Below are 17943 nucleotides of genomic sequence, written 5' to 3'. Positions count from 1 at the left end.
AATAGTTAGATAGATAGGTAGATAGATACTGTAATAGATAGCTAGATAATAGATATATAGATAGATAATTGATAGTAGATAGATAGATAGATAGATAGATAGATAGATAGATAGAAAGATAGATAGATAGATAGATAGATAGATAGATAGATATTAGTAAGTATAGATTGTTCTCTTTGGTCAAAAAGAGCAAAAATAGTTCTAAGTTAAAAGAAAGGAAAATGGGAGAACAAACCTGACATATTTGACATTCCTGAAAAAAAGAGAAATTGTAACCTGACCGGCCGTCCTTTGTGTCTATTCAATGCTGTTTGCCATCTGTTTAAATATGCACATTCACAAATAATTTCTTTCAACTCAGCCAAATAAAATCAGTGAGGCCCAATTCAATGTGAATATGTTGACCTGCACCAATTATGGTTTCCCGGGGCCACGACCAGCACATGTTAGGCCATGTTTACACAAGAGTTAGATGATTGGCTACATCGGTGGCTTTCCATCATACGTCTGCAGATGGCCAGATGTGGATGTACTTATATGCAGAGAACATTTCTATTAGATGGATATTCCTATCACTAGGATATTCTGTAACTTAGAAGGGGTTTTCCTACAATGTAAATTTCACCGGTCCAAAGGTTACGATATAAATGTCTGACTACCTGGAGCTTCTCTGCTGGGACTATCACTAATCATTGCAGTTCTGAGTCCTTCTTTATTAATGGAATAGGCTGCAATTACAAAAAATAATCTCTTATCAATGAGCTGCATCCAAAGCCCCATTTAGATCTAAATTATGAACAAGACTGAAATAAATTTTAAATTGCCCACAACCCCTATAAAAAGGGCCATTCATTACATGAATGTGTAATTTCTTATTTGCATGGTATAAATGCCGCTATTCTCTTGAATGTGGCGTTATTGTTATGGCTCAGTTTGGAGATCTGGTCCAGTGAGTTTTTGCTCCATGGTCGGTTCTCCTGCCTGCTGAGCTATTGCCCTCTTCTTCCCTGTCCTTATGTTGATGGTTTCTATTGCCTTTACTTTTACTTTCTGGGTTTGTCCCTCCTCAGGTATTTCCCATTGTTCCATTTTAGCTGACCTATCACATTCTCGATAGGACTATATTCTCCCTTCACTACACTTCCTTGCTGGCTATACTTCTAAGTGGATTTCTGCTAAGGAGTTCCAGCCTTTCACCGAAAGGATAGTGTCTACTAAGCAAATCTCATCTGTATTTCTGCTGTGTGTTGGTGTGACTGCCTTCCCAGCACCTTTCCTTCCTCATCAGTTAGGTTCATGGAAGATTATTCTTGTTTCATGTATTATTCTCATGTCACGCTTTGTGCATGTGCTTTATGTTTCCTCACCCTGGGTCCTCGTATACTTCACTACACTTTCCCTCTCCTGGTTAGCTGTGCATAGCGGTCTTCCCTCTGGTTCCTCAGGAGGTACGAGAAACCCCTCGACAGCCTTTCAGGGTGCCAGGTCCGAAGTGGAGTTTTTAGTTGTGCCACTATGGATTGTCTAGTCTGCACGGGGTTTTATTATTTCCAATACCCATATATGAATGACAGCTATTTTTCTTTTGTTCCTGCTCCTCTCCATTCCTGAGATATTGCCCTTTCTTTCCTGGATGTAAATCAAATCTTGTTATCTAAGTCGGCATAGTAACTGGTCTCTGTGGGCTGACCACCTCCACTTGGCTAAAAAAAACCTTGATTTCTGTACAGGGAAGAGGGAGACATATTTCTTGAACAGAGAGGAACAAAGGAAAAACACCACCGGATTCAGAACAGCAGAATTTACACCAAGTAAAAAAAATACCGTACATATTAATGGCAAGTGACAGGTCTTCTTTAAGTGTATACTGTTTTGAAAATTTGGGGATAAAACAAAGTTTACAACAAGAATACAAATGTCAAAAATGTTTATAAATATTCACTTTTTATGTTGAAAAACAGGAATGAAAAAAGGGCTCATAATATGCAAAGTTTATAACATCTATTATAGTTTCACCTTCCTCCCCCTTGGACCATTAAAAATAAGCATTTCCAGAGCACGTTATGTACCTGTGGCCAATTTTCCGTTCATCCATCATAGAGAATTTCGAGAATGATTTGCTTTGAAGGCTCCTTTCTACTAAATTGGATTCTTGTTCATACAAACAGCATAAAGGCAATCTGATTTCAAACACTTCTAATCAGTAAGTGGTGAAACTGAGGAGCATCAAAGCTTCTCCTGGCTGAACTGTCACAGCCAAGTTAATAGACGCCAGAGAAGAAATTACAGACTGAAGCATGAAAGTGATCAGAGAAATTGTTCTTCGACATTATTGAATGTTAATCCATATCAAACATTTTCCATTCTTCATGTTAATTTTTCCATGATGTTTCTTTGTCTCAGTCTGCAGCAAAAAAAAACAAAAAACTTTGGTCTTCAAAGCCTCCTTGTCTGAAGGCATCAAGACCAAACCTGAAGCTTCTGGCCTAGAAGGGAAAATCGTTAACACAATCCCCCATATGCCATGCTCCAACTATAATACTGGTGAATTCAAATGTGTCTTGGGTGCAACTTCTGCACCCCCTATTGGTAGGCCTCACCTGTACGAAAGTGGGATCTTAAAAAAATATGACTGTTTCGGGACAAGGAAAGTAGGCTTCTTTCTTTCGAATATTGATAAATATGTTAAATTGACATTTTTGGTATGAGGGTAATATTACGCCCCATCCATATTAATTGTCATAATAAAAATTCAATTTTTTTCTAATTTAAAGGGTGATTTACAAAGAACTACACAAATTTTGCAGTACACGCAGTCCTCGGGTTACGAACTAGACAGGTTCATAACCTGAATTTGTATGTAAGTGGGAACAAGTACAGGGCTGTAAAAAAATAAAAACTAATACCTCAACGCTGCTCACTGACCTCTGTCTGTTCCTCTTTTTTTAGCCATTGTTCACCGCATTTCCACCAGCTTTACTATAGTCCAGGACTTCGCACCACATTAAGGCCTCAAGGGTCACTGTGCTTCATGAAGGCATGGCTCATGTCAAGACATCATGGTGTTGCAACTTTACATCATGCGTTAACTTCCAAGGCCTGGCCAAGGCTAGAATTTTTGGCCTATGCTAAAGAGGCTGGAAATGTGGCATGCAATGGTGGAAAGAAGAAAGTGAGAAGCTAGTGATTGGGTGGCCAGAGAGTTGAGCGATTTGGTGAGTATCAGTTTTTTTTTGTTTGTTTTTTCACATCCTACAATTGAGTCGTACGTAGGTCGGGTGTTTGTAATTCGGGGACTGTCTATAAAATTGGTGAGACTCCACCATTGGAAATTCCACTTTTTTAGGAACAAAGAGTTCTTGTCTCTACAAAGCTCATAGGAGACCATTATCTCTGATATCGTGTTATTGCTCTTTTGATGTTCTCCTATCTTGAAGAGTCGGAGTACTGTAGTTCTAAAGCTTTTAGGGCACTTTACCCAAAATCAAAGTGCCTTCATTCCTCACATCGGTGGAATTCCCAGCTCTCAAACCCCAAAAAATGTTATCTCAATACTGTTGTAGTAACATTAGACTTTCAAAAATGACTCTTAACTATTGTCTTTCCTTTTCAATCACTGCCATGCTTGTAAGCACAAAATGCTCTCTCCTAAAAATTCTAGTCAGTCAGTTCATTTGTAACACAGTAAGAACGAATGCTTCATGATGATTACACAATCCTTAACTGGAGATGGATGAGTGCAGTACAACCAGATATTCTTCTATCATCACTGATATCATGTAGCCAAACATCATATGTATACAAATGTTGACCTTGAGAACCAGAGAGACGCTCCTTTGCTTGACTTCTTGTTCCTTATGGAAATTGTTGCCCTAGCCTACACTCTCACTATTAAGGTGTGTTGTCCATTTCAGGCTCAAGTAGAGTTGACCAAAGTGATTTGTAGAACCTTATCGTACGGCATCCACATTGGCACTCTGTGGCAGCTCGATCAGGGCACTAAGAACTTCTTCGGCCAGTGTTCGTATGGCAGCATCCTTGGCGCTTCTTGAGATTACTATTTCCCCATAACAGTATGACATAACATTAGGCTTAGTAAGTAGGCCTCACTGGACATCATGACATGTGTCATGCTGAATGACATAATCACAAGTGTCAGCCAAGGAAGTTCATGCCACGGATTACCGATGTAGATACTGAATCAGGGTCCTTGCTTTCTCTACCCCTCCTCTCCCCAAATTGCTTTTGTTGAATATACCAGTCTAATATGAATAGGGACTGTCCAACTCCTCATGCTGTGAAAGTTGACATAAATTTTTTTTAAGTAGTTGGTTCCTCATCAGCATTCTGTCAGCACTATAGGTATAGGAAATTATTTTCCCTCAGTTCTCAGTATGGATCGCATCTGTGATTGACCAATGGCTTGCCTGCCCTAGTCTTAAAGTCCACTTCTCGGTTATATCTGTCTGAAGAATGACAGATAGGAGAGCAGAAGATATAAGGCAAAGACCTTTTCCTACTCCCTGAAATGTGCCCTTGTTGTTACAGTTGTCTGAACATACATTGACCATTTAAATACCTTTATGGCAAGGTTAATTGGTCTGTACTTAGAGACTATATGGGAAAAGGACACCAGCACTATGAGTTTTGTACATTAGTACATTGAATGGTTAATTTTTTATTTCATCTGTTGATTTGTATTTCATTTTAGGTCACAGGAAAGGAAAAACTGTGAAAATCCAAGAGGAAGGAGCAAGCATGCCAAGCAGTATTGAAGCAACAGGAACAACAGTCCATTAGTGAGAAACCTACATAGGTTTGTTGTTAAGTCACCGTTTCCTTAGGAAGACTGACGGTTATGCTTTACTTCATCTACCTTCTCCAAAAATAAACAATAAATTCGGGAAAAAATGAAGTAATCGACAAATATATAGACCAAAAATCTCTGAGCTCACCGATGAGGTGCCGGGGTATTAAAGAAATACTATAATACGTGCCTTTGAAGCTTACCATAAATCATTTGCGGTTAAGCTTTGTAGATCATGTGAAAGAGTCCCCTAAGGACTCCTCTTTGCTAAATCTTCCAAACAAGAAGTAGGAAGGAAGAAGCCATGATGCTGAAGTCCAATACAGTCCAACAGAGTCCAATGAATGGGTCTATAGTTGCTGATGGTCTTCCCTCTGGAATCATGGATCAAAATGAAGTTGAGCATGAATCATGGCATACTACTTTACATGAGTTTTCAGAGATGGAAAATAATAATAACATGGAGGAACCAAAAGAGAACGACCAGGTCATAGAAGTTACTACAGCTGTTTGGGCTATAGTTGAAGAAGAATCAGATGAGCCTTCGAATGGGTTCACCAAAGATGAAGAAGAAACCAAGTCAGTAGAGGCTCCTTTGAAATTAGATCCTGTTCCTATCAAGACAGGTGAAAATGACCTTCAGTGGAAAATTTTGCCAAACACCAAGGTTGTGCAATCCGTACAAAAGTCAAGGAAGATGTGTAAGTTCAATCACAAACCTTATTATATTAATCAAAAATTATATAATTGTTCAGAATTAATCTAATATTAGAGAAAATTAGGCAAATGTTTTACACCAGACTCCATTTTCTCTTGACTGGAGCCTGAAGTTATGATTCAGCCAATGTTCTACTATTATTTTCCCATTTGTTAATAGGATTTATTGTAAACTAGATATATTACTAGTGTCTTCTTTAAACGATATGGGATCTACTTTATATAATAGAAGTCTTTTGTTTTTATCTCTGAGGCTGTTCTTTCTTCTCAGCATGTTCATCTAAAACAAGGTTTTCATTTAAAGTAGTAAAATGCATGTACTGTAAAGTTCAGAGATACAAGCGTCAAGCGGTTGGAAATCGGGTCAACTATAAGTCATGACCCAAGAAGTAGTATTCCACTGTACTATTGGCAACCATTTAAAACATCCAATAAAACAAAACTGTTCTGTATACTGGGCCAATCCTAAGGGGTTGGTCTCAAAGATTCAGAATCCAAACCACACACACATAGGATACTATTCTTATAATTTATCTAATAAATCATAACAATCATCTAATAAATGAACCACAAGTTTAGGAAAAGTTACACCTTTGCCACATGGCTACATCAACCATCATGACTTTAGCCAGGATGGTACAAGAGGCTAACATTGCCTAGTGTGGTCCCACCAAACACTGAATTTACAGATGTTCTCCATTTAAGATTATGGTTTATAAATTATGTGAGATGAAGAATATTATGTAATGACTTATATGAAGCCACTATATAATTGGTTTTCTTGACTAAGATATCGTGCTAGTTCTGTCATACTTTATAAGATTTTTATGCTATTTTTTCTAAACATACCATGTAAAAGTCATCATAGCACTCTTCGCTCAGAACAAAAATTTCCTTCAACAGGTAAAGAACTTGAAGCTGTATTCCTCTGGTGCAGAACTTTAGGTCTTATTCTTACAATTCCTGCCAATATTTAATCCCTTGATATGTTGCTAAACAAAATAGAATAAAGTATGCGAATATCTAAATAAATCTTTTTACATATTTCTAAAAAAATGTCAAACCATCTTAGGTCTAACAAGAAGCAGATCTTTATTTGATGCCCAAAAGAAGACAAAAGCCTGTCAACCACCACCATATAATTGTTTTTGATGTATAGTCAACTTGCGACTGTTCCATAAATTCCATACTGATAATATTATAGGACAGATTTTGATTCTGGGATATTGTCTAAGTTTGTATGTTTTGTGGCAACACTTTTACAGCTATAAGTATTTCTGGTGCACAGCGCCAGATTTTCAAAAGATCATCATTTTGGCTTGCACCAGGGTGTTGAGCAAGAGACTGTGAAAATTTAAAAAAATCAGTAAACCATAGCCAATGTCTTGCTATGCACATAATAATAATTGAAAGAACTTCAAGTCTTCTGAAATTGTTTTCTGGGTAGATTTGCTTTCCCATTTATTAATATATCGATGGAGCGTGAGAACCCTGGATAAAACATGAAGATGACATCTGATTCAGTTGTCCTCCAATGACCATTAAAAGGTGATATACTTTGCTTAATGTCAAAAGCATTATATACATAGATATTCCCTGTTGTCGATAAATATTCACTCTAGGTTTTCTTCAATCTTCCATTAACATAGTCGGAATCAAAACTATTCTTGCCTTTAGATTAGAGATGAGCAGATCTATCGGAGGATCGCTTTTGAGTCAAATTTTCTGAAATTCTCAGTTTCAAATGAATTCGAACGCTTTATGATTTGATTTGGGGCAAACGAAAAACTTGCCCGCCACCATTTCCCATGCTACTCAAGCAGCAGAGACCGGACTACTGGCTTTTTGTGTCGCCACACGGGTCTCCCCATAATTCCTACAGGTATGACATCTTATGAATTATCATACCTTGTAGAGTGATGGTCAGTACCTGGGTCATCATAGATCAGCGGTTCCCGGTGGAGTCATTTTCCATTTCCAGAGTTACTGAGTTAGTCTCTCCTGTAGAGTGTAAGCTCTTGTGACAAGCAGGATCCTGTCTCTTTCTTTAGTAGAGTGTAAGCTTTCATGGTCAGTGGGGTTCCCTCTCTCCTGTAGAGTCTGAGCTGTTATGATCAGCAGAGTCTTTTCTCCCTCTTTCCTGTTGAGTGAAAGCGCTTATGGCCAACGAGGTCCTCTCTCTCTCTCTCTCTCTCCTGTAGAGTGTAAGTTCTTATTATCAGCTGGATTTTCTCTCTCCTGTAGAGTGTAAGCTCTTATGGTCAACAGGATCATCTCTCTCCAAAGAGTGTAAGCTCTTATGGTCAGTGGGGTCCTCTCTCTCTCCTGTAGAGTGTAAGCTCTTATGGTCAGTGGGGTCCTCTTTCTCTCCTGTAGAGTGTAAGCTCTTATGGTCAGTGGGATCCTCTCTCTCTCCTGTAGAGTGTAAGCTCTTATGGTTAGTGGGATCCTCTCTCTATCCTGTAGAGTGTAAGCTCTTATGGTCAGCGAGGTCCTCTCTCTCCTGTAGAGTGTAAGCTCTTATGGTCAGTGGGGTCCTCTCTCTCCTGTAGAGGGTAAGCTCTTATGGTCAGTGAGGTCCTCTCTCTCCTGTAGAGTGTAAGCTCTTATGGTCAGTGGGATCCTCTCTCTCTCCTGTAGAGTGTAAGCTCTTATGGTCAGTGGGGTCCTCTCTCTCCTGTAGAGTGTAAGCTCTTATGGTCAGTGGGTCCTCTCTCTCCTGTAGAGTGTAAGCTCTTATGGTCAGTGAGGTCCTCTCTCTCCTGTAGAGTGTAAGCTCTTATGGTCAGTGAGGTCCTCTCTCTCCTGTAGAGTGTAAGCTCTTATGGTCAGTGGGGTCCTCTCTCTCCTGTAGAGTGTAAGCTCTTATGGTCAGAGAGGTCCTCTCTCTCCTGTAGAGTGTAAGCTCTTATGGTCAGTGGGGTCCTCTCTCTCCTGTAGAGTGTAAGCTCTTATGGTCAGTGGGGTCTTCTCTCTCCTATAGAGTGTAAATTCTTATGGTCAGAAGGGTCCTCTCAGTCTTCAGGAAAGTGTAAGCTTTTATGATCGATGGGGTCTTCTCTCTCTCTCCTGTACAGTGTAAGTTCTTATGCTCAACAGGGTTTTCTCTCTCCCCTGTAGAGTATGAGCTCTTATTTTCAGGGTTATCCTCTCCTTCCTCTCTCCCACATGTATTTTCTGAGCAACTACAAGCTTTCCAGTATTGAGATTTGGGCAGGTTTATTTGCCGCCTATAAAATTTTGGGGAAAAATTAGTAGAAGCCAGCAAATTCGAATTTCAAATGATACATTCATCCCTACTTGAGATGGAAGTAACAAGGTCTTTGTCCAGATCCTGAAACTTTATCTACACATGGTTTTAGGCCTCCATGTCTCTAGTGGTTTATAAATAAATAATCTAACAACAGTAACTGGGTGTTGCTTATGGAATTACACTTTGGCAGTCAAGGACATTGTTGGTTGTGTACATAAGGGAGGGGATAAAACAACATAACTGAAATGCCGTAAGTGCTACATGCTATACTGCAGCTGGTGAGGAAAAGAGAAACTATGACACTGAATTCACAAAAAATGTGTGCGGTCACTCACCCCATATAATAACAGATTATAGGGGTTGTCCAGGATTATAAAAAAAAAAAAGCATGGCTGCATTCTTCTAGAAACAGACTCACACTTGTCCAACGGTTCTTTTTGTTGCTTCAGATCAGAATCAATTACATCATCTGCAATTCTAGACGCATCAGTAATGGTTTTAGTTCTGAAAATAAGCCGCCATGTATTTCTAATACTGGAAGATCTCTTTAAATAAGGGGTAGTGTAAAAAGTGAGTGCATTTCTAATATTTGGACTTGAGGATTTCCTATGTAAAAAAAAAAACAGTGTCAAACGTACAGAGAACCTAGGCTAAGAACATTGGTTTCCAAGTATTGTGGGAATTTTCCTTCATGTTGACTTATACTTTTACCCCAACCCCATGAGTAAGGGGTAGATACTAATCTTTAGTTTGGGTATTTGAGCTTGAATTGCTATTATTGGGATATGTGTTGGAGATCATTGAGTTATGAAAGTGTTTTATAAACTATTCGACAAGCCAACCCTTGACCCAATGTCACAGTCATCCATTTTGGGTTACTTCCCTTGTCTTCCTCTTGTCCGCCTTTATTTAACAACTCTTCTTTTTCATGCCGAACACTTACAAGATTCTTAAGTTTAAAAGGACCAGACAACAGCAAAAAACATTGTCTCTGGCAGAGGCGTAGCTAGGGTTTTGGTTCAGGGGGGAACGAAGCTTCTGAGTGAGTCCCTAATCAGGTAACCTTGATTACAAATCGGTGACATGCCCTAATAGTGGAGGAGAACCTCAGTAGATGATCGTGCTGTTACTGAAGATAATCTCTATATAAAGACCAATATGGATATTACCGCCATATGGTCAGTGGTAGATACCAGCCCTACAGAAGGTATAACAGATCACGGCACAGTTACAGAAAATCTCTTACCGCTGACGTTCTTTCTGATGGAATTGTTCACTTTTCCCGTCTTTTCCATCTGGCTCAGACCGACATGACAACTTCTACCATCTACAACTCGTCTGCAGAGAATACAACAAAGACGCGTTTCACTTCTCATATTCCAGCCCCATCACCATCTATTCCCAACCTGCACAAACTCCTCATCCTACTGATACCAAAATGCTGAGTCGCTGCGGCCGTATGTGTCCTATTACTGCCCCTGATACCCCAATACTGAGCCGCTGCTGCCGTATGTGTCCCTATTACTGCCCCTGATACCCCAATACTGAGCCGCTGCTGCCATATATGTCCCTATTACAGCCCCTGATACCCCAATACTGAGCCGCTGCTGCCGTATGTGACCCTATAACTGCACCTGATACCCCAATACTGAGCCGCTGCTGCCGTATGTGTCCCTATTACTGCACCTGATACCCCAATACTGAGCTGCTGCTGCCGTGTGTGTCCCTATTACTGCACCTGACACCCCAATACTGAGCGCTGCTGTCGTATGTGTCCCTATTACTGTACCTGATACCCCAATACTGAGCAGCTGCTGCCATATGTGTCCATATTACTGCACCTGATACCCCAATACTGAGCCGCTGCTGCCATAGGTGTCCCTATTACTGCACCTGATATCCCAATACTGAGCCGCTGCTGCCGTATGTGTCCCTATTACTGCACCTGATAGCCCAAAACTGAGCCACTGCTGCTGTATGTGTCCCTCTTACTGCACCTGATACCCCAAAACTGAGCCGCTGCTGCCATATGTGTCCCTATTACTGCCCCTGATACCCCAATACTGAGCCGCTGCTGCCGTATGTGTCCCTATTACTGCCTCTGATATCCCAATACTGATCCGCGGCTGCCGTATGTGTCCCTATTACTCCACCTGATACCCCAATACTGAGCCGCTGCTGCCGTATGTGTCCCTATTACTGCACCTGATACCCCAAAACTGAGCCGCTGCTGCTGTATGTGTCCCTATTACTGCACCTGATACCCCAAAACTGAGCCGCTGCTGCCGTATGTGTCCCTATTACTGCCCCTGATACCCCAATACTGAGCCGCTGCTGCCGTATGTGTCCCTATTACTGCCTCTGATATCCCAATACTGATCCGCTGCTGCCGTATGTGTCCCTATTACTCCACCTGATACCCCAATACTGAGCCTCTGCTGCCGTATGTGTCCCTATTACTGCACCTGATACCCCAATACTGAGCCGCTGCTGCCGTATGTGTCCCTATTACTGCCTCTGATATCCCAATACTGATCCGCTGCTGCCGTATGTGTCCCTATTACTCCACCTGATACCCCAATACTTAGCCTCTGCTGCCGTATGTGTCCATATTACTGCACCTGATACCCCAATACTGAGCCGCTGCTGCCGTATGTGTCCCTATTACTGCACCTGATATCCCAAAACTGAGCCGCTGCTGCCGTATGTGTCCCTATTACTGCACCTGATACCCCAAAACTGAGCCGCTGCTGCCGTATGTGTCCCTATTACTGCCCCTGATACCCCAATACTGAGCCGCTGCTGCTGTATGTGTCCCTATTACTGCCTCTGATATCCCAATACTGATCCGCTGCTGCCGTATGTGTCCCTATTACTCCACCTGATACCCCAATACTTAGCCTCTGCTGCCGTATGTGTCCCTATTACTGCCCCTGATTCCCCAATACTGAGCGCTGCTGTCGTATGTGTCCCTATTACTGCCCCTGATACCCCAATACTGAGCCGCTGCTGCTGTATGTGTCCCTATTACTGCCCCTGATACCCCAATACTGAGCGCTGCTGTCGTATGTGTCCCTATTACTGCTTTGCAAAAAAGAAAAAAAAAAAAAAAAAAGAGCATGAACCGCACATCCCAAAATCATACGTTGATCTAAAGCTGCTAGGCAAAAATTAATATAACTGAATATGAGGTTTTCAGTTTAACATTCTGATCAGACTGTATGAAGCCCACTGCCCCTTCACAGCAAACCTCGTAGTGGGTCCTAACGCCCTAACGGAGCGGAGCCGTGTGGCGCCCACCACCACAGCGGCCATGCACCAGTAGGGCGGACGGCCTGTTGCCCCACAGCACCCATGCTGCAAGACTGAGTCCCCAAGACTCCAGACTGCGCCGCCCCACCAGCACAAAGCCACAGCAACGATGGCCGCCACAGAGCACCAACACCAAAATGAAAGGAGCACTTAAACTCACCTTCCTCCAGCTCTTCAGTGAGAGCCAAAATGGGCTAGACCCCTTACAAATTATTACTATTACTGCCCCTGATACCCCAATACTGAGCGCTGCTGCTGTATGTGTCCCTATTACTGCACCTGATACCCCAATACTGAGCGCTGCTGTCGTATGTGTCCCTGTTACTGCACCTGATACCCCAATACTGAGCCGCTGCTGCCGTATGTGACCCTATTACTGCACCTGAGTACCACCAACACAGTATACTGACTCCTTAGTAGCCCCCAAACTGTTTGATGGCTCCTACAATGTATAATGACCCCCACACTGTAATCTCCATACTGTATGATGGCCCCCTAGGTAGCCTCCATATACAGTAGCATAATGCACCAAATAGTCCACAATATAATATAATGCACTCCCTATAGGCAGACTCTGTAGCATAAGGCAGCCCCCATAGGCAGACACTGTAATAAGGCAGCACCCCCATAGGCAGACTCTGTAGTATAAGGCAGCACCCCAATAGGCAGACCCTGTAATAAGGCAGCATCCCCATAAGCAGACCCTGTAATAAGGCAGCCCCCATAGTCAGACCCTGTAATAAAGCAGCACCCCTATAGGCAGACCCTGTAATAAGGAAGCATCTCCATAAGCAGACCCTGTAATAAGGCGGCAGACCCTGTAATAAGGCAGCCCCCATAGTCAGACCCTGTAATAAGGCAGCACCACTATAGGCAGACCCTGTAATAAGGCAGCCCCCATAGTCAGACCCTGTAATAAGGCAGCACCCCTATAGGGAGACCCTGTAATAAGGCAGCACCCCCATAGTCAGACCCTGTAATAAGGCAGCCCCCATAGTCAGACCCTGTAATAAGGCAGCACCCCTATAGTCAGACTCTGTAATAAGGCAGCACCCCTATGGGCAGACCCTGTAGTAAGGCAGAACCCCCATAGTCAGACCCTGTAATAAGGCAACCCCCATAGTCAGACCCTGTAATAAGGCAGCACCCTCATAGTCAGACCCTGTAATAAGGCAGCCCCCCCATAGTCAGACTCTGTAATAAGGCAGCACCCCTATAGGCAGACCCTGTAATAAGGCAGAACCCCATAGTCAAACCCTGTAATAAGGCAGCAACCCTATAGGCAGACCCTGTAATAAGGCAGCACCCCCATAGTCAGACCCTGTAATAAGGCAGCCCCTATAGTCAGACCCTGTAATAAGGCAGCACCCTCATAGTCAGACCCTGTAATAAGGCAGCCCCCCCATAGTCAGTCCCTGTATTAAGGCAGCCCCCCATAGGCAGACCCTGTATCCTGTAATAAGGCAACCCCCATAACCAGACCCTGTAATAAGGCAGCTCCCCCATAGGCAGACCCTGTAATAAGGCAGCTCCCCCATAGGCAGACCCTGTAATAAGGCAGCCGCCATAGGCAGACCCTGTAATAAGGCAGCAGCACCCATAAAAAAATAAATAAATACTTACCTCTCTTCTTCCTGGCTCCTGCGCTGCTCCCGTTGATCTCCTGACAGCGGGCGCTGGGTAGTGACGTCATCGCGCCCGATGTCAGTGTCGGTGACGTCAGACGCCGACAATGACAGGGGGATGATTGGAGAAGGAACATAGCTCTCCTTCTCCCATCAATGTGATCAGCTGCATCGGCTAAATGCCGGTATAGCTCATCTTCCAATGACGGTGGGGGGCCCACTGCTCAGGGGCCCCATATTCTGCTGCAGAATGTAACTGTACAGTTACAATAGCGTAGCTCCGGGTGGGCCCCCTCAGAGCACCGGGCCCGGGGCACCCGCACCCTCTGCCCCCCGGTAGCTACGCTACTGGTCTCTGGGTTTTGTTGATGTCTTCCATGAGGCTTGAGTATGGCAATATACTCAAGTGAAATAACCACTATACTGTATGTACCATCTGTGCAAACAAAATCTATGCCTCAGACAACAAATCTCCAGGTCTTAAAATATCTAGAACTTTTCTTTCCAGATTTCTCCAAAGGTGTTTTTTTTTACGGTGACTACCATTGTTGCTGTGATACTGTACCTGTGGGGTAGTATGACCTGGAGCCATGGTGGCTTTGCCTTGCAGCATGGGTCCTGTGGGTCACCGGGTGCCACTGCTGGTGTGCTATTGCATCGGCGTTGGCAGTGACACACCTTGGAGGTCAGAGGTCCGCCGTGACATGGCAGTGGGCTCCACACAGTCTTAGCAAAATGTTAAACTTGTGTTCAGTTTTCTAAATTTTGGTTTAGCTGCAATAGGTCAATGTATGGGTTTTGGATGTGTAGTCCTTTGTCTTTTTTCTACAGTTGTACCATTTTCGTCTGTGTTTACCTTTTAACACCCTAAATGAATTAGTCTACTTGGTCCTGACCATCCATTTATAATTTGGTACCTTGCATGTTCTTCTCATGAGCTACTTTTTGGGTAGCAACTTAGGCTAGAAAATGTTACCGGGAAGGATGGACACTAAAGCCTGGTTAGGCTATTTGTTTTGCATGTTTCTCTTTGACTACACATAAGATGGAGGTGGTCACTTGGTCATGGTTGATTTGTGAAGTTCACCGTCACGTGTATGAACCACCATGTGTGCCATCTGTGCATACAAAATCTCAGCATCGTAAGCAAATTGCTACAACTCACGCATAACCGCCTGCATCAAATATATCAAAGGGTATGGAACATTGGATTTTAATAACTTCTCTCTGACACAGCTGGAAGAGTACTTTGCTCCGGAACGGTCTCTCCTCTGCCCTCCCGTGTGTTACCGGTTGATAGAGTATTGTGTTACTCTTCACAGGACCCCGTGAGCCATGTTTTCTACTGTTACGATTGCCTCATGCGGCTCCACATGACCGGGCACCAGGGGAATTTTCTTGGTAATTACCTATGTAATTACTTTACAGTTAATGTGACTTCTCGTGTAGTTGTATTATTATAGTTATCTGCACATTTGTAATGTTTTGGCAGGATGCTCCCTAGCCAAGTTTTACAATTTTATTGCCAAAAGGGGTGTGTAGGTATTTAATATGCCCCCCTGGCACCTGGAGGAGTTTAACGAGATGGTTACTGTACTCTCCAGTTTAGACAAGTTCCTTCTCAAGTCACCACCTCCTGCCCTTCTGTGGAGATGATTAATAGTTGGCATTGAGACCTCAGCTTCAGGAGCAATTTCGACAGTAGATGGTGGTCAGGACATGAAGTCGCATACGTCAACTGAACTACAGTCTTGTCTGTAGACCGGCAGTTGTCACTTGATTTACAATGAAGGATCCAGAATTAGTTGCAATGACTACGGTGTATGATGCACAGAGGCCTAACCTTAAAAGTTGTCTACTATATATTCTGTACAATTAAGGCCTTATTCTCACGTTAGTATTTTTGCATCAGTATTTCATCAGTTTATCTATGCCAAAACCAGGAGTGTCTCCATACACAGAACAGGTGTCAGTCTTTCCATTATTGTTCTTCTCAGTAAGTTCCACTCCTGGCTTTGGCATACAAACACTGATGCAAAAATATTGACGTGTGAATGAGGCCCAAAGGGTAACCATACACGAATCAAATTCGGGTCGGATTTAGCCACCAGTATTCACATCAACCTGCATTGGTATTGCTCTTCTTGGTGAAGGAGGGGGCAGGAATATGCGCAGCTCAATGGATGCCCCCCATGACTGCACTTGGACATAAGGCATTTTTTAAATCTGGTGGCTGAGGGATAGGATTGAGTTAAAATGCGGCGGTATTAGGGGAGGGAATTAGAGGTGGGGGCTTTGGGAGCAGGAGAAAGTGCAAGAAAACTGGTAGTTGGACCCAGGCTGGCTGCTTGAAGAGACCCACCCACCCTCTTCCTTTTTTCCATTAGTTTTTTGTTTTTGGGTGCTTACTTGGGTGTGGCATATGTGTGGATTTTAATGGACAGTTATGTGTATGTTTGTAGACTGCTTTGTCACAGTGGCATTGTGGGTGGTGGGTGGGGTTCTTGGAGTTGATGCTGATTCAGCGGGGAAGGAATTTTACGTAAAATTCCGGACAGTTGAAATTGTGTTGGTTGATCTGGCATTTTGATTACGGGCTCTGGACGGGGTTTTCCCTTGGGAGCTGGTTGGTGGTTGAATTTTTCCTGGAACGCGATTTATGGTGCCCTCGAGCTGGTGGTGTATGGCTGAGGGTAAAAGTGGTGGTTAAGTTCTTTTTGGTTTTTTGCCAAATATTTAAGCCAGATTTTTTTCCCGGGAGCTCCAAGAACCCTCCCCCTTAAAAAAATGTTTTGCATATATTGCATATTAATATTTAATGTAAATGTTTGTTATTGTTTGTTATTAAACTGGCCACTGTGGCCAAAATTATCCAAATAATTAATGTGTAACGTTTTTATTTCAAAAGGGCTGGTGTTTTTTTCCTTTGATGGGTTGGTGGTATTGGAGATCACGGGTAAGAGGTAGCCATATTGGCCATACGCGGTCAAGGGTTAAAGGTGTGGTCCGGAGTCCAAAGGAATTTTCTTCCTAAATCTCTGTCTATTTAGTGCCATAGTCTAAATTATTTTCTAATATACTTACATTAAAAATTCCTTATCATTCCCTCACTATAATAACTACCTTCTTTTATTTTTGTTCTCCACTTGCTCTTTGATGATGCTTTGTGCATGCTATGATACTCAAGCAAAGCGTAATCAGGGGGCAGAAGCTGTGATCAGTGCTGTAGCTTCTGCCCCCTTTCTTAAACGAAGCGTCATCAGTGACATTCATTTCAGGGGTTGAGCTAGTCTCTGCATAATTTTCACTGTGTGATCTGCACAATGACAGTGCGCTCTCTTGCTGGCTCAGATCAGGAGTAATGAGACTGCATGCCAGGCATTCTGATAACCTGCTCTCCTGCTGAGACCAGCTCCGCCTCTGCAACTAACGTCACTGGTCTCTGCATGCCGGTTATTCTGACAATGTGCTGTCCTGCCTGCTCATTACTGCTGATCTGAGCCAGAGAGTGAGTGTGCTGTCAATGTGCTCTGCTATTTCTCCTGTACCATACACAGTTCACACATATATATTAGGAAATCGACCTACCTCTGTAGCATATGTTCATAAGCAGCAGCATGGTGGACATTCTAGAGCAGTGTTGAGCAGTGTAGCTGTGACTCCAACATTTTGGATAGGAAAAAAATAATTCACCTTATTGAAAGCTGCAGCCCTGCCAGTGTTCATCTCTCATCCTCTCTCTCTACCTCCAGCAGCTCTCTCTTCTCACTCTCCCCTCTCTTTTGACTTTCATGGGCAGCATACAACCTGGAGGCTGGAGAAGTGAAGAAAGACACATTTTTCTTTACTAATATAAATTATAAAGTTTCCTATATTCACTCATACTATTAATTTATGGAAAGTTTTTTGAAATGACAGTGACCATATAAATATTCACTGTGCCTCACAATTAGATTCAGTGGTCAGACTGGCAAACCCCGAGCCATCACCGAGACATAGAACGGCCTTTCATTTTGAATACTGAAGATAGAGCCTCTTCTGTGTATTCAGACCATTAATTACATGCGCAGCTCTGATGTAACCCTAAATGATACCGATACAGGCTGGATGTCAGTGTCAGGGCAGTGCCTGGTACTGAAATACTACTTGTAGCCAGCATCATATTACTCCACGTAATAGTAATGGATATGTCCCATCTCATGTATCCATCCATTATGTTCAAAATCGAT

General features: G+C 42.8%; 1 protein-coding gene across 1 annotated transcript in view; it reads left to right on the top strand.

Moving 5' to 3' along the window:
* SYNPO (synaptopodin) overlaps positions 1-17943 on the top strand; it is a 116889-nt gene that overhangs the window by 46060 nt on the left and 52886 nt on the right. The window contains exon 3 of the mRNA XM_069763562.1: positions 4712-5508. Coding sequence (XP_069619663.1) covers positions 5112-5508 — 397 coding nt within the window. The 5' untranslated portion in view covers positions 4712-5111. The remainder of the gene's footprint in view (positions 1-4711; positions 5509-17943) is intronic.

This window comes from Ranitomeya imitator, chromosome 4 (assembly GCF_032444005.1).
Source record: "Ranitomeya imitator isolate aRanImi1 chromosome 4, aRanImi1.pri, whole genome shotgun sequence".
NCBI classification, from domain to species: Eukaryota; Metazoa; Chordata; class Amphibia; order Anura; family Dendrobatidae; genus Ranitomeya; species Ranitomeya imitator.
Note: the sequence above shows the minus strand (reverse complement) of the source record. Positions and strands in the feature narration are given on the sequence as shown.